Genomic DNA, 20845 nt, shown 5'->3' with positions numbered 1-20845 from the left:
AGTGGTCTGACTGCATATTAGTTCTGTCTCTTCAAAACTTTCTGATGTTTCTGTTTCACGTCTGTCAAAAAAATGTCTTCTTTCTTGCGCTCTAGTGGGTCGGACAGGGAGCGACAGTGAGTGGAAGCCAAGGAGGATCTACCAACTCTCTGAAGACGCCACCGCCACCGTCACCATGATCACATGCACAAGTACAAAAAGATCCAATGTCTCAGGATGGGAAGAGTTGCAAGAGTTATCAACTGATAATCCTGTTTGGAAGTTAAGACATATAACGTGTGACTAACAGTAGCATCATCAGCTGTAGGCCAGTACTAAAGCTGATTTGTCAATAGATTGAAGTAAGTTTCAATGTGCAAAGACCACAGAAAAGGCTTATTCCACTTGTCTACATCCTTTTGTGTCCTCACAAACCAAAAAAAAAAACACTTAACATTCCAACTGAACCACCAGAATGCTCTTATTTGTCATACCAATCTGTTACTGATAGTACTAACAAGATGAAATTATTTAATTATTCTAGTGTTTTGTTTTTCTTGCTTTATCCTAAGCTTGTTGATGTTTGTGGACTAAAATGATTTACTTTTAGGCAAATGTGTTTTGGCTTAAACTGTTGATTTGTGTGAGTGGCCAGTTATAGACAAAGTGTTTGCTTTATGACAAAAGATAAGTTAGAATTTAATAAGAACGTTCTTGTTTAGATAACTGAACTTTTATATTTCTTTATCTGTTGTGAGGCATTGTCAAAGTTTAACATGCACTGTATGTTGTTAGTACTGGCGGAAATGAACAAAGGGGATTGTACTGCAAGCTTTGGTTTTACCCCAGTGGAAGACCTTCCTGCAGAGCAATTCTTGTTAAGATGTTTTGCTAAAAGACTGTAAGTGGCAGAGACAAAAATTGTTTTTGTTTTTGTGCATGTTAAATTGTCATTATTTGTTAACAGGATGTTGTCAAAATAAAGCAAAGAAAATTTTGAGAGTTGTCCTCAGTTGTTCCTCTGGAGCAAATGCCGCACATTGTCTTAGATAAATTAATGTGCTCTTTGATTTTTTTTGTCTGTGTGTCATAAGTACACACATCCCTAACACTGGATGAAGATCACCCCACAGTCTCCAGGACTGATGATTCTGAATTGCAGCAAATTTGTAAAATCTCAGTTCAGTCTAACGACATTACACTGCTGCTTAGAGATTTAGGCTCACCTCATCTTTTTTTTCTCTCTCTGTAGTTTTCCAAGCCATTCAAGTCCAGGGCCAATTTATTCATAAGACACATTTGACAAATAGCGAGCTATAAAAATGGAATAATAAAATAAGATAATAAAAAGACATAAAACATATATTAAAACAAAACAGAACAGAACAGAAATATGTGTCTTTAAAAGAGAATCAAAAACAGGAGGTGGAAATGCATGTGTGGTATTTCAAAGTTTTAGAGTCAAATATGAAAAGCCCCAATCTCCTCCAAGTTTCTACCTAATTTCTGGGACAAGTAAAAATAACTGGCTTGTTGCCATAAAGAGCTACATCAATTCATTTTTAAATGAACTGTGGATGCAATGGGTAGCAATGTTGTCTAAATGTTAATTTAGCATACAGAAATGTGAACACATGTTTGGTAAGCATTCAACTTTTTTTTTGCTGTCTCTTGCTTAAATAATTTTCACCTTGAATATCCATCCACCGATGCCGACAGAAGCAGTGAAGTTGTGAATTGTGATAATCCTAAAATTAGTTTTAAGGCTCACCACAGAGTTGAGGTGAACAGCAGAGGAGAATGAAAATGATCTCTGAATTTGACGCTTTGATAGACCCCTCTCAGATTGCACTAAGTCATTATATCCAATCTTCATGTAGAAAGGAGTAGCAAAGTATCTCTTAAGCTTTCTAATGAATACAACACATTAAAGTCTTTTTATGCTGCTTCTTTTACTAGGTTCATGGGGCTTTGCTGATGTCTCATTAATATTACGTCATATTTTTCTCAAAGCTCCACTAATATTGGTCAGCATATGCCTTTCAGAGTAATGCATACAGATTTTTTTTTATCTACCACTACCTTTGGTCTGTGCAGAAAAAAAAGAAGCTCTAGATAATGAACCCCACATCAGAGCTTGACCTGAGGCTACAATAGCATTGACTTTCTGAATATGGCAGCCAGACTCGCTTATCTTTAACATCGGTGTGCTCCAGTAGACACATGATTGAACATCATTCTCTTACATCTAAGGCTGTAATGGCTTTTCTGTGATATCATACAAAATGACCCAAATGAATGTTTTTAAATCAAAGTGTTTTCTATCTTTTTATTTCAATAAAACATTCTCAGTTCCCAAAAAGGAGAGCAAATGCATACTTGTATGACCCATGGTGAAGATTGCTCAAAAAATAACAGATTTCTTTTACAAATAGCTGGCTGTCTCAGTGTTTGTTGTTGTTGCTGGGGTTTTTTTTGGGGGGGGGGCGGGGGGGGGGTTGTGCAATTTTGTATTCTGCACCTGAAGAAGTAAATGTTGCCACAGGCACTTCCTCTGAGCTTTGAAGAGAAACTGATTTGTTTAGTTTGGTAAAAGTTATGCAATTGTGCAAAAGGACAAATGTTAGCATAAGGTGTCTGACGTGATGCTAGTCTTTTCAACCATAACTTAAAACCTGCTACCTATTTTGTGATGGACTTGCAGCACTGAAGTTGAATCTAACTGAAAATAAAACAGAACACAAAGGTTCACATAACAGAATTTATGGCTTTAAAACGAATTGTTCAGACTTAGAAAACATCTTCAAAAAGCTCTGAGATTTTACCACAAGCTGCTGGATTACTGATCAAAGCCCTCCAGACTTTTAGTTTTTCTAACAAATGTTCCATAAAGCAAGTTCAAGATATTCCTATTTTATTTGGGATATATTTTAACTTACATTATAAACTGCACTTAAGAGATTTCAAACAAATTTTAAGCAAGAAACTCATTCAACTTTAGCTTCTAAATTGTCAACTTAGGGACCAAATTTTAAAGAAACCACTCCATCCTGTAGACTGTTCTGAAATATATCACGATTTCTGCTGAAAATAAGACATGGAGCTGTTACTCGAGGAAAGGGAGAAAAAGGGAGGGCTGGGTGCAGTGATTGGATGAGAGGTCATGCTTTCTTACTCTTGATCTTTAAACTGGAACCTGAATTTTAATCAGGTTGGGCTTCCATCACACGTTGCCATGGTGAAAGACCCAGGTAAGAAGTGAACCAGCTTTGTGAAAATCCCAAACTGACCTCAATAAATCACTAATCAGCAAAGGCCCAAGGCAGGCAGTAGAGATCTTTCTGTGAAAGCACAAATGTGTCATAAAATGAACACACAATTTGTTAAATCAATAAAACTCAATTGATTTTTATGTTAGATTTATCATGGGCCATACAGACAACTGTTGGTATTTGTGTCATTATGCCATAAAACGTATAAGCACACCTTCTATTTTCAATAAGTTTGCTGACCCAGTCAGTCATATATAGAGACAGGTATATATTTGTAACATCAGCAAATTACAAAAGAGAGTGAACACAGCATTTAACAGACTGGGTCAGCGAACTTGTTGAAAATAAAAGGTATGCTTACAGGTTATAGAATGATGAGAGCACTCCACTGACTTTAAAATGAGAGGCCACACTGTGACAGCTGGAACTCATAAAGAACGTTTTACAGGACAATGCAAAGTAGGAAGAAGATTTAGTACAAAAACCATCAGACATGCATTTCTTGTCTGATTTGTATTCATGTGGATCTTCTTTTCAGTCCATAGAAATGATTTGTGCCAGGTCTGGGTTCTCTCTTCAGTTAGTAAGAGATGTGCTGAGGTGACACTCTGCAATTTGACCTGTAATAACGTTTATTGTCCGTTATGTGGTGCTTTTGAAATGCCCTTGATAAAAAAAAACAACAAAAAAACAAATTACAGCAAGACAAAATTGCAGTCCTTTGAGAAACTTTCCCGTGTTTTTCTTTGGAGGAATAAAACTTTTAGATAACACAGAACAGCAGTATTCACATCATAAAGAAACAACCATGTGGAATCTGTTGGGAATCTCTGTCATCACCCACAAGACTCATTTTTCCCTCACTAGATCTCCTCAGGGAGCAGGATGGGAGTAGAGCCTCCCTGAGGTTCTCCCGCACACCTGAAGTCAATTTCTTTCATTAGGTGGAGCATAAGAAGAGCTGCTGGCCGATCCTCTGACGCCATGGTGTTTGCCTATGTGGTAACTCCAGCCCCTCAGAGCCTCAGGTCCTTGTCTGAAGTTTTTTAAGTTTTGAGCTCACCTATGTTTGTGTTCTGCCCTACTAGGTACGCTGCTACTCAGGATTTCATCCAGATCGTGGATCCCTTCCACTGGTTTGGAGCGATCCCCTATAGCAGTCTCGCCCCGCGGCTGCTCCGGCTGGTCCCAGCTCCACCGTTCTTCCTCTTATTCCCACGTTGCCCCTCCCTAGCGGATCCAGCCAGCCTCCCGGTGTGGGTTTTGTTTCAGTCCTGGGCACCTGCATTAACACGCTGTTGCAATTGATTGTAAATAAAGCGAAAGTACTGTTCTGATCTCCAGATGGTGTTTCTGCATGTTGGTTAATCAGCTTTCCAAAAGCATGACAGAATCTTAATTAAGTCTTCAGTTGTTGATTGCTTTTCAACATCAAAACACCAAAGCGATTGTAATTCTCTTACAGAATGCCAGTGGTATTTATGCACACCATCTCAACGTATGGCCTCTCATTTATTGATATCCTACAAATCAGACTATGACTATTTTATCTTTATTCACTAATGTGGGCTTAGTCTGGTGTGCACATTGGTGTGGACTTGTAGGGTTATGTGTTGTGTTCTCGTATTGCATATTTATATGTTTCAAAGGTCAATATTGATCTCAGAAACACCTAGTGGAAAAAAAAACACCTCCCATGAACAAGTCAAACTCTATAGCGGAAAAATGTGCTCTTCCACTGGCAATTTCTTAAAAACATGTTTTTCCCATAATATCTTCCCTCCACATTTGTTTTGATAAACCACGTTTTGACGCTGTATAAGAGAAGGGGCTGCATACAGGAAATTTGAGACACTCATCATTAAATGTTCCAGTTGTGGTTTGGTTTGCTGTTCATTCTGCTTATGCAGACATGTAGGTGTTCCACTAGGGCCCAATTTGATTCCTCTCCCACATGCTGTTTATCTCCCTGTTCCCATTTTAACATATAATATTTTCATTTCCTTAGAGACCTGTTTATTTAGTTCTACTCGACCATTTACTGACATGAGAAAGGAGATTCTACACTCAGCTGTAAAAACCTGTTGCATTCAAACTTTTGGGTTTACATAAAATACAGGATTTCAAGAGACCTTTTTTTGAGACAAAGGCCTGTTTGTGTTTGTCCATGGATGTACTGTATCTACTAATCACATGGTCAGTGTGTTTGCTTCAATGAGGTTTAAGAGTTTTCACTGATCAGAAATATCAATCAAAACCAGGTGTTAATTTGCATAGTGGATACAAATTAAAACTGAACACTGGCCTGTATGGAGTTTGCACATTAATCTTCTGCGTGTTTGTTCTCTCTGGGCACCCCAGCTTCCTTCCACAGTCCAAAAATATGATTGTTAGGTAAATAAACAGTCTCTAAACAGACCTTAGAACTGTGCGTGTGCTTGGTTGTTATAATGTAAGGTTGGTCCTGTGTGTCTCTGTGTTGCTATCTGTGCGCAGATAATTCATTTATTTCTATTTTTGTTAAACGTGTGCCAGTTTTGCCACAAGTACAAGTCAGTGAACACAGCTTCACAAATCTGTTGCTCAATATGTGTGACTTCAGATCCACTTCTTCCAAGTTGTTTGTATAACAACCCAGCTGTTAGCGGGAGGGGATAGAGTGTGAGAGCGTTGTCAAGGCAACATATTCAGCCAATCATAGTGAGAGCTCTAGTTTGGCCTGGTTTGTCATTCAGCCTTTTTATACAGTATTAAATGGAGCACAAAACTGAGGCAAGCTATTTTGACAAAACACTTCCTTAGTTTTTGCTACTTCTGCCTTTGATTAAAAAAAAACAAGTAACATACATCAACTCCATCTTACTCATTACAAGTAATGTAATATTTTTTTATCTTGGGTTGTTTAGGGGTTTTATTTATTGATTCTAGTCTCATTATTATTCTGTATTCCTTAGTCTTATTCTTTGATTAGATTAGCTTTGTTGCTCTTGTCTCTAGTTTAGTCCTTTCTTAATGATTCTAATTTACTATGTTTGTTTCTTGTGTCTAGTTATTTAAAGTTAGTTTAGTTTTATTATGTCTAGACAGTACAAAGAGTGAACAGGGCCTCTTTGTTCACTCTTTTATAAAGTGTTCACAACTTTTTTAGGGCCCCTGTATAAAATGATGTTTCTAATGAGATTGAAATCCACAGTCCACGCTATTTCAAGTTGCTCCTTACTTTTTGAGAGATTTTATTGGTCAGAAGTTCTTATAAGCAGAAGTTATTTTGACTCCTGTATGAAATTTTCTTCCTGTTTCCCAAAATTATATCTGACTGCTATGTATTATGGGTGAGATATTCATTTATACTTTAAAAAATAAACTGAAATATCCATTTAAAAAGAGGGTACAAGCCACTAATTATGAGTGAACAATAGCCTGCTCCGAATGGAAGCTAATTATAGAAGGTCGGGTAAATGATGCCCCATTTTAACATTCTCATCAACATGGAAACTGTCAACGCACAGAATTGTGTGTTTTTGATCTCTAAAAAAAAACAGGATAAAAGGGGCTTAGAGGTGGTGCTGGGATCATCCCACCAGTAAGTAGATGTGAAGCAAGAGTAAGTTGAAAGAGCTGCAAACGAGGTCACTTAGTGTGCAACTACTTCATCCCCCAGCGGGACTCTGAGCATCAGCTGCGATGCACACAAACATATGTACGCACACACTGATTCACATACTGTAATTGCTCAGGCATGCTAATGGTACCACTATCGAGATCTATTTTCTTCTTCCTGTCAGTGAGCAGTGAGTTACTGACTTGTTTGTGATCTTTGTGGGACAAAAATGCCAAGTACTATGTTCAAAATGCTCTGCGACTAAACAAACATTTAAACTTGAAAAGAGATAATGGACATTGTCCATCCTTTGTTATTTTGCAGAAAATAAAAAAAAATTAAATGAATGTTTTGGTGTTTTTATATTATTTTATTGTATTTAGTTTTCAACTTTCATCATTACGTTAATATAAAATAAAATCTATTCTACCTGTGTTTAGTTGTATGATTGTATGTCAGCTGTATCTAAGGCTTAAACTGCCTTGCACAATTTTTTTTTTTAATTACAGCATAATCGCTTGCTCACTATTTGAAAAACTCTACCACAGCCCATGTTTGGATAGATTTAATACATCTGGATTTTTCCAAACAACCTAAATGTTGTTTTCTTTTTTTCATTCTTTACAGTTTACAGTAGCACTTCACCAAAGGTAAAGGTAGGCTTTTGGATGTAATTGTGATGGATGCTAAGAGGATGGAAAGAGGAAAGCAAACAAGAAACAGCTGTGAGAGGAGCAGGAAGCAGAGACAGTGAGGAAAGGCTGGAGGTAATGGCTCTTTCTTATTCCCTAAAGAATGTTAGTGTTACCTATTGTTAAAAAATGACATGCATTGCCTTGATAGTTGGACAAAATAAATAACATACTATGATGATCTCTGAAAAGCCTGTTATTTAATTTTAAGATTATTACCAAAAGTAGAAACTCACTATGTCAGTTATTAATGTTAACATTTTTTAATTATCATAATTTATAGGTGTTAGGTAGTTTCTTGCTTTAATTTTTATCTTTGCGTTTGAACTTCTCTTTACATTACTGTTTTATTGTTAGTTTTAGATTTTTTTTCCTTTCACCCATAGTGTGCCTGTACCTGCCTTATCTTTCTCCCTTCTGACAGCCTGTCAATCTGCTTCTATTCACAGCTGTTGCCTATTATCTGATTGTCATGACCTGCAACCAATGCCGATCTCAATTCTTCCTCTGTGTATTTATAAATCACCAGTTTTATAGTTCTTTGTTGGATCCTCTGTTATTCTACTCCTTTTATTTTGGTTCCCATATGTCTTCCCGTAGTCTTTGTATATATTTTCAGTTCTTTGTTAAGCTCTTCATTATTGCGCATTTGTCTCTATCCTACTGTTTTTGGGTTCTCCACTTAACGGCAACATGACAAATTACATCAAATGACTTAATAATATTGAATAATACTGATAATTTACTACACTCTAATTTTTACATTCTCTCTGTGCTGTGTTTTTATTTACAAGACAAAAATCATGCTATTATATAATCTGTGAATATCAGTTCAGAGCACTTTCAAAGTTTTTTGTCATTTAGTAAAAGAAGAAAAAAAAACAATATCCTTCCCAAGCTACAGATTTGCCCCTATCACATTTCTGAGACGTCACAAGCACAAAAAAGTTACGAAACAAATGGATTTATTAATCCATCCAGATTAAGTAATGGGGACTGTTTATCTCTTTTAAGTCATTCTTAATAGTTTCATGGAGAACAAAATGTTCATAGCAAACTAATATTCTTATAAATTTTTCTGGTGCATGTAAGTTAAACACAAGAAGATAAGTAGTTTTGACAAACCTAAAAATCCAACAAATTACCAACATAAATCATAGACATTTTTTTTTATTATTTGTGGAATTGAAGTCATGCTCTCAAACAGATTCAATTTGGATTACAGATTATCCACATTATGCTAACACCTGGACATTTTCGACTTTACTTGAAGGGGGTCCTCCTTAAAATGTCATGAAATATGGAAAACCTTTTTTCTTCTTCTTGTTTACCCAAGAAGGTGGGAAAGCTTTTCACCTTCTCTGAGTGAGCCTTAATGTCTGCCCTGGAGCACAGCTTATGGCTTCATTTACCTTAGTTTCTGGTCCACTAAATTGTGTATTTTTATTCAGACACCTTCACTTAAGTGAGCAAACGTTTTGGTTGGATCTGTACATACAAATCTGTCTACAAAGATGCTCCCAACGCTGATGCTTGGTGGGATAAACTGGAATAACAAGTGTTACAGCTTAGCTGCAACAGACAAATATGTGATACATCTGCAACCATTCTGAGTTTTAAATAGCCAGATGTATTTAACTTCGCAGGCCTTTTCAGGCTGGATCAATCTTTTTTGCTTCATTATGTTGAGTTGGTAGTTTATACTTTCGCAAATGGAATCTGCAAACAGGACTACAGACCAATTAAGATGTAAATACATCATATAAAATCGCAAGATATTTTTTTGAAGCTTCAAAATGTTAAAACGTTAAAAAGCAGCTGTGTCGTTCAAAACCAAAAGCTGCATTATTGAACATCTTTTCATGAATCCCTGCAGCTGCAAAGTCACCAGCATCCGGTTAATAAAAAGGAAGAGTAGGGACCACAGACAAATAAACTGGAGAGAACCTTAGAATACGAGCATTAGAAGGTTCATGCTGATAATGTAAAAGCTAAAATGTCAAAAACTATTGCAAAATAAAATAAAATCACTTTACAACTTATGCTGTTATTTGTTACTTTGCATAGGTCAAGGGAAACTCTTTAACCTCTAGAACCAACACAAAACCTGTGTACATGCTTCAGAAGAAACATAGACGGACTATAACCGCATCAGTTTATTTTTATTCAACTAATGAATATTTCTGTGCATATTTAAAAATGTATTAATTTAGAAGAGTCAGAACTGCATTGGCAATTTACAAAACCTCTAAAATATTCCTTTCAAGGTGTAAAGAAAAGTTTGGTTGAAGCTAAAGGTCAGGACAAACATAAAAATATAGTGCAATTCAGCTAGAGGAATTAATGTGTATAATAATTGTTGCGATAAGTTAAAACTGTGTTTTTTATGCTTCAAATGAAAACATGCATAAAAATCATTGGCTAAACAAATGAAACAAGACTTGGTTATGATTATATTATTTTATGTGTCTACAGACTCAGGTAGAATTCCTTGCAGATACATTTTAGAAAAAAATGCAGGAAGAAATTTGCTTTCATTTTGAAAATGCCGTATTTAAAAAAGAGTCAAGGTAAAAAATAACCCTTCTGCTTCCATCTAAGCTTTTTCTGGTCTACACTTTGTGTTCTTGCTATTCAGATACTGCTTATTATCTTATTATCTAAACCTTCACTCAAATGGACATTGATGTGTGAGGACCCTGCGTTCTAATAAACAAGTGACAAAATAGTAGTTGTGGTGGAGAGCCTAAGACAAAGTGAGTAGATGTACATCTGTTAAGAAACTAGAGGTGTGACCTCGCTCTCAAGCAAAATCATCTCATCACGTACTAAACTACAGAACCGATGGACAGACAAACATGATGTCCAGACTGGGGACTTTATAAATCTCCTTTAAAACTGGCATAAAAAGCCAAATGTTTTAACACAAACTCACTATTCTAACAGTTTTCTTTTAATACCTTTCTATGTACAAATCAATCCTTAGCTCTCTGAAGAACTGCTGAACTCAGGGGTCATGTTTTTTCTTTGCCCTTAGTACCACAGACAAAAGCCCTGGTGTGGTAGCCTACGTCAGTATGCAGAGGAGATAATAAAAAGAACTAAACCTCCAAAAGGCTTCAAAGGAGGATTTATTTGTCTTTTATAGGAAGAGTATATATACAAAACTAACATTCTTTCTGCTTTTGTCCGACAGGGCCAAACATCCAGGTAAGGATGTACAGGGCTGTTCAGGACTGCCACCATGTGGGAAGAACATGCTATAACATGTGGAAATATTTGTGTAGCAACTTTCCAAAAAGCATTATGTGATGGCGCAGTATTTTTATCTAGTACACTGCCTTTACGAAGTATTCACCTTCTTGTCTGTCTTACCATTTTTATTACTTTTACAAATTATGGACAAAAACACCCCAAAACTTTTAATGTCAAAGTGAAAACTGGTTTTCAGAAAATAGTGATGGTAAATAAAAATATTGAATACAAAATAGTGATTGCACAATTATTATTTAAGGTAACTGACCTAATTCAACAGACGTAAAGCTGCTTACAACAGACGAGCTAGTAGTTCAACAATGAGTGGACTGGAGACAGCTAAGTATTTCTGGCTGCCATTAAAGCATAAAGACAAAATAATGCTCAAAGAAATTCAGAGAAATGGTTTTTGAAAAGTCAGAGGATAAAAACAAAAAATATCTTAGGCACTAAGCATCCCTTGAAATTCTGTTAAATCTGTCACCGAGAAATGGAAAAAAATATGACACGTGTAAATCTGCCTGGATCAAACTGTCCTAACAAATTGAGTAACTGTGAAAGAAGGAGTTCAGTGAAAGGAGTCTAGTGAACGAGGCCACCCGGACACCTGACCATGCTAAGAGTTACAGGCTTCAGAAGCCAAGCTGGGAGAAACATACAACACATTGCACAAGCAGGAATCCCCACAGTGAATCACAGTGGTAGTAGCATTGTGGTGGTAGCATCATGCTGGAGTGCCCCAGTCAAAGCCCAAACCTCAATCTCATAGAGAATCTGTGGCAGGACTTGAAAAGGGCTGTGCAAATCCACAATAGTCAGTGCTTTTTATAGGCACTGTATAGCTTTCAGAATTTCAAAAGATTCCTGTAACATGTGCGTTCGGGGGTGAAGGGTTTAAATATTGAATATGTTAACAATGTTGTCAGGAAGCCTTCCACGGATTCACAACATCCACAGATAAACAGCTCCATGAGGCTTGACTTGCCTGCTTGGGAGCTGCTACAAAGTGCCTCTGCTCTCTTTTAACCTGAAAGCATGTCTAATGGTTTCCCTCATTGTTTGAGCTGAAATAACATCCCCACAACACAAACAGAAGCACAACATCATTCACTATTGATCATTGGTGGATAAAATGCTGTCAGACTTTGCTCAGTTTTCATTATTTATGTATCTTAATGTCTCTTTGTGTTGAACAGTTGAGTTCATCTGGCAGTTTAAGTAAAGAGTCGCTATATCTAAGACTTTTAAAGGTTTGTTAGGTTTGCAAGTCAGGTGAGGTTTTTATCAAGATACATTAATCTGTCAAAACAATATGACCAATTGCTTATTACTGAGTAGGTGCTCACTTTGCTGCAAACTGAACTGTCACCATTTAGAGTAGGGAACAAGAAAGTCTGTCAGAAGTTTAAATCATCTTAACCCAGATGATTTAAACTTCTGGGTTAAAGCAGCAAAATACTGCAGTATTTTGCTGCTTTTAAGAATTGGAACTGGTCTTTCCCAGTACAGAACAAACATGCAGCTTTGAGAATGTCAATAACAAGAATTGACTGTACACATGTGAAGTTGTTAGTCTAAATTATACATATACAGTAGTCTCATGTATACACCATCCTCACTAATGTGTTGTTAAGTAGTAGGGTGCAAACCAATCATATGTTTAGTGTGTGAGATTTGGTTTTTGTTTTTCTGGTGTCAATAAGGTTCTGTTACAGGTCCGGCTGGATATTTTACTATTCTTCATGTCAGAATTGCTAGACTTTATGAAAATGGGTTTGTCCCCTATAATAATAATAATAATAGACCAATATATTTTACTTTATTTTTTTTTTACTAATTTTGACTGTATTACTGAAGTTGTGGGAATCTACATTCTTGTGTCTCCATCTAGCGGACAAAAACTAAAATTACATAATTTCTTTGAAACTTAAGACTAGTACAGGTGCTCAAGTCTAGTCCTCTAGTCATGAATTAGAGACATGAAAGAGTATTTATGTGCTTTCTGTATCATGAAAAAAATATGAGAATATTATCATGAAGAACATATTTCTTGCCATCAGAGAATAATGTTGCCTGTTTGTTTTGTACAGTTGTATTGTGACATTTGATAAATAAAAAGTAGAAAACTGTGTTCAAAACTGAAATGCCCTCGAAACGCAATTCTTGTGTTACAAGGCAAAGTTTTGTCCATATTAATTTCAGTACTTGTTCACTTTTACCAGAATGGATTCTCCTTGGTCAGACAATTATATCTAATCTATTAATCAGTAAGTCACAAATAGGTTCAAACTTGTAACTATTTGTGTTCGACAGGACACATTGTGTCAACTGTTAAAACTTTAATATGTAATATTTCAGTAACATCCACTTTTATACACAGGTGTATGTGTATGTTTTGGCAATAGCTAAACTCAAATAAGATGAAAGACCAATTATCATTCTGGGAACTAAAAAGTGAATTACTGATTTTAGAAATAAAAGCCCCTTTTTTGAATACAATTCTATATTTGTATTTATGAATAGGAACATATTGCACTCATTTTTTTTCTGTTTTTGATAATAAACCTTATTGAACTTGGATAATGCTGAAAGTAATTTTAGATTTTAAAAATGTTCAATAATTAAAAAACTCTTCACATTTACACTTTTATTGTAAAGGCGGTTTCTTACAAAACACTTATGTGACACAGAAATGAACAAAAGCAACAAAATAATCAGAATTTAAAGAAAGTAGCTACAGAAATCTAACTTTGGTGATGATGTTTTTATGTTTTTATTTAAACAGAAAACTAACCTGCTGACAAATACAAAAAAGGTACAAAAACAAAAAAGAAAGTAAGCAACATAAAAACTATATACGACAAAATCTTCTAGCAAAAGCTCAGATAATGACTGGCTGCATGGTGACCTGTCCCATATGTTTGAAAAGTGTAACAACTTCCACATCAAAGCAGCAGATCAGCTCAGTGCGACTCTCCTAGGATCCCATCTAATTTTTCCTTTCAGAACTAACTAAAGCAGATGCAGCCTTTAAACGATCTGTTCTGTGGCAATAAGTACACCTGGAGAAGCATACTAGCAAAAACAAAAAATTGCACATGCTAAATCAAAGTTCTGTGATGTTATCGCAGCTTTTAATGCTACATCAGCTGAAACAACAGATAAACAGCAGTACAGTATATAAAGAACTAATCTGAACAGTATAAAACATTTCCACATAAAGTATTTGTTTATTAGAGAAAGCAGTTTAGTGATTACCTAGCAGTGTCTTGTATAAGTGTGGTTAGATAGATTTACAGTACATTTTGAAGCCCTAAAAGATTTCCTGTTTAAACATCTGTGTCCTGCAAGAAGCCCCCAATATTTTTATTTAAAAAAAATCATCATAGCCTTATGCTGTTGGAGACAAAAAGTAAAACTTGTTAATGATAAATTATAAAAAATACATGATTGTAAGGAAGAGTAACAATCCTCCTTTCACAACTAAATTACTGTTATACTTTTTAAAGCTCACTGAAACCAGGGGAATCCCATTTGAAAAGAAACGTTTGATAGCTTGGGAATCAGTTTTATCTACTGTCCTTCTCCATTGTAAGTTGGATGGAAAAGTTTGAATCACACTCAGTCTTAGAGTAGTATACATGAAACTTCTACCAGCAGCTATTTTGTTTTTCCGTTGCAAATAAGCAACAGAAAAACTGGCTGCTTTCAGATGATTAGTTTATGTTGAGAAAAAAAAAAAGCAGAGCAAGTTAATGCTGCACATTTCACACATAAAATCACAGCAACAGTGTTACATATGCTGTGTATTATTTAGTATTAAATAATGATTACAAAAATCTTTTTTGTTGGCCAATAACTTATCTTTCATTGATTTAAATTACAAATCTGTGTTTTTGTTTAAATCTCAAAATAAAATTTCTAAGAAAAGTTTTCTGCATAATTTGAATTTAAATGTTTGCACATTGGTATTACTGAGATTTATAAGTGACGTCTTTGTTTAATATGTGATAAACTGTGGCAGCCTGTTAGTATTTTGGACAAGAAAACAGGTGGAAATCATTAATCAAAATCTCAAATTTCTGGAGTTACATTTTAAACTTGAGCTACAAGCATGATAAAAACAAAAGTATTTCCGTCTTTCAGTTCTAGGACAAAACATAACAGAACTGGTCTGGCCTTTAACAGCTTCTACAATTATGTAAATATAACTTCAAGTGTACAAACACCCAATTCATTCTAGATTATCAATCACTGCACAAATGTGAAGCCAAAAAGAAAATGTTTGATAAAATAAACATCCAATTTACTTGATAAATGAATCATCAGAGTGATCACTTACTATAAATTCAGGAGTATTGGCAGCTTGCTCATCTGGGATAAGCAATTGTTGATGCCTGCCAAAATAGGCAGTTAAAATGCCATTTTTAAATTAGTTGAGTCCATCATTCTAGAGTTGGAACAACTTTTTACAGTTGGAAAACATTTAAGAGAGATAATCTACCGATGGGTGTACATCCCAGAGACAATGCCCCAACAACACACTGTGCACTGCTTTGAGAAGTGACAGAAACTTCAAGATCATCTCAGTTACAAGATAAATTTAGTTAAAGAGTAATTAGAAAAATTCTCAACAAGTATAGATTTTGGAAAGAGTTTCTGAGCAAATCCTCCTTTACCTAAAATTAAAATGGCATCATGCTATAGGTTTGTGAACTTGACTCTGAATGAACCGCAGAACTTGTGGAATAATGTCCTTTGGTCATATCTCTGGTCATCAACAGAAGAGAGATACCAAACACAGCAGCCAAACATTATGGCTTTAAAAGGAAACAAATTGATTTGTCTGAATGTCCCAGTCCAAGTCTAGATATTAACACGGTTCAGATGCTTCGGTTGGACTTTAAAAGAGATGTTTCAGAACAAAATGTCTACAAACCTCAGTTTGATACAATGCTGAAAGACGAGAGGCACACAAATCCTTCACAATGAAGTGATAAAGTCAGACAAATGACTATTGAGAGTCACAGCAGCTAAACGTGCTTCTACAACGTATTGGAATTATGTGAGTACCTAGTTTTTCAAATGAAGCTTCCTCCATTTGGCTTTATCTTTGTTGAATAGAAAGCACAGACCAACATTGTGTTTTTACACTCAAAGTTAGACTTCAAAAGCTTCAAAATCTTGTAAAGACCAAATCATCATTGTTATACTTTGCTAAACATATTTGAAAAAGAATGTCTTTTCTTTTTACCATGATTGCATAATTTAAAACCAATACTGCAGATGGTGGGAGGGTTGTGAGTTGGTAATGCAGAGGTTAACAAAGCTGTTAGTTCTTTGAAAGCATTTTTGCAGGACACAGATGATAGTGTCTACTTTCTTTGTGTTCTAAAGTGAAAACCCTTCCTGTTTACTAATTTCTACAACAGCTTCACTAAACATCAAACCTTCTCTTTCTGTACTCTGTTTTCCATCTTCTGAGTTTATCACTTGTTTCCTCTTTCGCCCGTTTCTCCTTTTTTAAAGTTTGAAACTAACCCATTATCATCGCCCTCTCTTCCCTTCTGCCAACACAGAACAAGTTTTTTATTAAATTTTGACATTTCTGATGTTTGCAACACTCCTTTCCTCCCTGCTCAGAAGTAGCAGGAGTCACTGTTACAGGCACGGATCTCCCTCCGGTCCTTGCAATTTAACTTTCCCCTTCTTTTTGCCGTCCTGTAGCGCTCCTGTAAGCCTCCTCCACAGGGTTTAGTGCAGTCAGTCCAGCTGGTCCACGGCTGCATACGACAACCCGCTGCACCTGAACAAACGAGAAGCAGCAGGAGAGGCAGAAACAAAGAAAGAAACCGTCATTCAGAAGTAATCAGCAACGCACATGGAGGACTCTCTGTTGTACAACACAGTGCATGCATGTCGCAAAAAAGAAAGACTTATGTCTACATAGTTATGAATTAATCTGATTTTAAATAGAGATGCAATTAAATTATCCAAATACTTCTGTTTCTCTTAGTCAGTTGTTGAAGTGTGGACTATATATATCTAATTGGGTGTCTTGGCTCAGTGTTGACATTTTAACAGGGCAAAATCAGCAAAAACTAAGCTTCTTGTTCAATTTAATGCTTTACATTTTTGCAAATTTGCAGCTTTGTTCAAACTTGAGGTTTGTTAATTACATCCTGTGAATTGTTTTGTTAGAGTGTATGGAAAATAGTTTCTTTTTTAGTTCATGTGTTGTATAAACACTGTATATCAGCTTTCATCCAGTTTCTTTCATGGTGCATCTATTTACCCGATCCCTTGGCCTTACTTCCACCTCCCCCTTTTGTGCGGCACTTCCTGATCTTGCATTTCTTCCGCTGGATGGTCTCAGGACAAGAGCTGCCCCCAAACTGCGGCTCCAATTTGATCATTCGAGTGCGAATTGTGTGTCCTTTACCGCAGGACTTGTTGCACTCTGACCACTCCGACCACTCTGAGACCATGCAGTCCACCGCTGGATGATAAGATGATAGGAGCAATGGGAGGTAAAAACAGAAAGAGAAAGAAAAATCAAAAGAAAAAGAAGATGAATAAATAAGCTTTTTTTACAACCCAAACAATTTTTATCATTTTTTGGGGATTTTCACAATGCACAATGGTCTCTGTTAACCTTCTTAAAACCTCTTAAGTACACCTGAATCTATAATACACTTACTTAAATCTACTCTTACTTAAACCATGAGAAAACCATAGATTTTTTGTTGGTCTATCACACAAAATCCTAAAAAAGATGACTGAAGTCTGTGTCTGTTATGTTCCAAAATGAGAACAAGTTCAAGCTTATGATAACTTTATCAAGGCACTGAGCATGTGACACATTTTGGCTGGGTACAAACTGTGCAGAGCTCCTGGGAGACTGACTCCTTAAACAGTGATGAATATTTAGGAGGATCTTAAGCAGAATACCTTTTACCATTTATGAGATTCAGTTTGATACCACAAACCCAATAGATCATTTTATTTTATGAAACTTGCACATTCACAGCTAACTTTTTAAACAGCCTTTCTGCAAAGTGAGGGTTGTGAAGTTTTATCATCACATTGGACAGATCAGCACACAGCAGAATAACTGCTCCCACTGATGCTGCACCTTCCTGTCCAGAAACAATAGAACATAAAAACAAGCGTTTCATGCTACACTGTGCGTTTTTAAGACAAGAGAAATGACCAGGAGACACTTATGATAGATGGCGTTTGTTCTGTTGTAATGTGCAAATGAATCCCAGTTACATAACGCATACCAATATTATCAAAAAACAATATGCAATAACACATGTATTGCATATGTTGCTGTTTTAACCATCAAACCCATATCTGTGTAAACTCATTTGTCCTTTGAGATCAAAGGTGGGCAACATTTTTTCCACTGGTTTGTTTTGTTTCAATTTAAAGAAATAAAGGGTGACAAACTGAAGTCAAACATGGAGTAATCTTTGTAAAACAGCTAAAACATTTCTTTATGGTAGTGCATGTTGCAGAGGTAGAGTATGCAGTCTGAGAATGGTTGTGTGCAGTTAGAAAATGATGATTGGCGTAAACTAAGCTGCAAAAAAGGTTGAGAACCATTTTCAGATGTGATGGCCCCGTCATTGATTGTAACCCTCCAGTCCATCCCAAAAAAGACAAAGCCTCTTGATAGTGATCTTTCTTCTCACAAAACTTTCCTGGCATTTCAAACACAGCATTGAATCATGTTGTTTAGATGCTGGCTAATGGTTGAAAAAGGCAACATTGAGAATACATTATTTTTAGGGTACTTCTTAGGAGTACATATGTTGTGGCAGCATTGTCAGTTAAGAATATTAAAAAAGTGAATCTCCTAAATGAAAATATTATAAATATGATCAATTCTCAGAAACTCACAAGTAGAAAAATTATTGAGTGTTCTGAAAATGTGACTCATTTTGTTAAGCAAGAAATTAGAGGGGGGAAAAAGCTAAATTTGTCCCATTTTTCTTTATCTTTACAATAAGGACAAAGTTCAGATTGATCCATGAGCTCCTTCTCCAAAGCTACGCATTTTACCTGACTATATACAATGAAACCACAGTGAAGAATGACAAAACCAGTGAGGTTCATGACTGGTGAGGCACCAACTCATCTGGAGTCGCATATATAAATCCCAAACAGAAACTTATTGCTCACTTTTGACCTTAATCTAATCATTTAGTTGACTTAATTATATTTTAATGAACTCCAGACAGATGAGAATAAGGCTGTCTTAATGGAGATGATCACCACAGAAGAGAGTTGGTGCTATTTTGACTATATTTTTGGTCTTTTCAATCATGAAGAGAGAAACATGCAGGAACCCTTTGGCACCCTCTGTGTCTCCGGGACTCGACACTGCCCTCTATCAGTACAGCAGAGTACGTTTTGCCTCAATCTGTGCATTTTCACTGTGCATTTATGACCAATCAGAAAGACTAAATATCACACACACTTTCATTAAATATTAGATATACTGTGAAACTTTATGTGTACCACATGTGTAAACAAACATGTACATTGGCGATATAAAGAGCGACAGAAATGGCAGGATCTTTCAGTGTGTCTTCAGAGAGGAGGCACGGTTTCTCATTGCTTCACCTTGCCTTTCTCCCATGTATTTGAAAGGCAATGCATAAACTCAGCAATTCTGACCATGAAATGTTGAAATCCTAGAGAAAGCAAATTTATAGACTAGTCAACTGGACAAATTGATTTTCTCTTATCACTGCTAATTTACTTATCATGATGACAAGTGAGGCCGCCTCACATATCTCTGCTCACTGCACGTCACTGTCCTGAACTGAAGGGAAGAGTTTAAAATTCAAGAACTCACGGCATTCAGGCAACATGCATTTCTCGGTTTGCTCCAGCTCCTCGGTGCACTCAGCAGGATCCGACTTCAGCATCCTCTGACGGTTTCGAACTCCCCGGCCGCACGTCACACTGCACTCACTCCAATCCGACCAGGGGGACAGCATGCAGGGGATAGTGTCTGTACACACACAAACACACACCCGCACGCACGCACACCCCCCCCACACACACAGTTACAATCTGAAAAGTGTAGATCAATTTCCCTAAAGAGAACTTAAGTTACTGAATAACATTGTAAAGAAAAAATATGTAATAATAGATCTAAATCATGACTTTTATGTTGGTTCCTGATTCACACAAATGCAAAACAACATGAAGAAACAAGCATGAATTCCAAGTAGTCGGTTTCTGCTTTACATATGTTAAACGCAAATCAACCCACATAGCAACAGTGACAGGACAAAAACATCGTGAGTAGGTTCTGAGGAAGTGGGTTATTTAAAGTAAGTCTGGATTTGTAAGAAAGTAAACTTTACATGTTTAGAACCTTTCATAGGACAAAGACTACAAAATACAAAATAAGCAAGCTCAAGATAAAACAAGGAAAAATAAAAACAGCATATATATAATAACATGCAGCGTAAAACTAGTTAAAAGTCAGTCTGAATATATATATATATACTGTATATATATATATTTATTTATTTAAAACCAACAGAACCCAGACAGCGCAAAGCTATAGCATTGTACAATCTGAAGGTGACAGGACAAAAGCATTTATGCCCTCTGGTCTTAAATTTTGCTTAAGGAACTATTAACAATCTTTGGCTAGAACTAATAAAAGTAAGAATAACTGTAAGCTCACGGCATTCTGGCATCATGCACTTCTCCACTTCGGCCACCTCGGTTTTACACATGGATCCATCTATAGGGGGCATCTTCACCATGCGCTCACGTCTTCTCATGCCAACACCGCAGGTGATGCTGCAGGGGTCCCACTCTCCCCACTCTGTCACCACACAGCTGCTGGGAGCTGTGGGGAGCAAAAAGAAAAAAACCCAAAAAACTAGAACTTCCAAATTAAACACTTGTGCTTAATCTTAATGAAATGAAATGCTCACTCTTTTAGTTCACCTTTTTAATTCTGCAGAAATTATGGGATATAACAATAGGGTTTCCAAAATGCCTAAATCTAA

The 20845-nt window shown here is 36.2% G+C and overlaps 2 protein-coding genes across 3 annotated transcripts in view; one reads left to right on the top strand and one right to left on the bottom strand.

Annotated features, from left to right (window-relative positions):
• The window catches only part of syt9b (synaptotagmin IXb), a 36468-nt gene extending 35489 nt beyond the window's left edge, over positions 1–979 (top strand). The window contains exon 8 of the mRNA XM_028004881.1: positions 96–979. Coding sequence (XP_027860682.1) covers positions 96–179 — 84 coding nt within the window. The 3' untranslated portion in view covers positions 180–979. The remainder of the gene's footprint in view (positions 1–95) is intronic.
• A 12452-nt stretch (positions 980–13431) lies between these two features.
• The window catches only part of spon1b (spondin 1b), a 91186-nt gene continuing 83772 nt past the window's right edge, over positions 13432–20845 (bottom strand). Inside the window, exons 13-16 of one of the 2 annotated variants that reach the window (XM_028039946.1) lie at positions 20515–20682; positions 19669–19827; positions 17113–17298; positions 13432–16605 (exon numbers count right to left, since the gene is read on the bottom strand). In XM_028039946.1, the coding sequence (XP_027895747.1) occupies positions 16439–16605; positions 17113–17298; positions 19669–19827; positions 20515–20682 (680 nt within the window). In that variant the 3' untranslated portion in view covers positions 13432–16438. Of the gene's footprint in view, positions 16606–17094; positions 17299–19668; positions 19828–20514; positions 20683–20845 lie in introns of both variants that reach the window. The other variant, XM_028039937.1, reaches the window with a different exon arrangement.

The sequence above is a fragment of the Xiphophorus couchianus genome, chromosome 2 (genome assembly GCF_001444195.1).
Source record: "Xiphophorus couchianus chromosome 2, X_couchianus-1.0, whole genome shotgun sequence".
In the NCBI taxonomy this organism is placed as follows: domain Eukaryota; kingdom Metazoa; phylum Chordata; class Actinopteri; order Cyprinodontiformes; family Poeciliidae; genus Xiphophorus; species Xiphophorus couchianus.
This window is presented reverse-complemented; position numbering and strand designations above follow the sequence as displayed.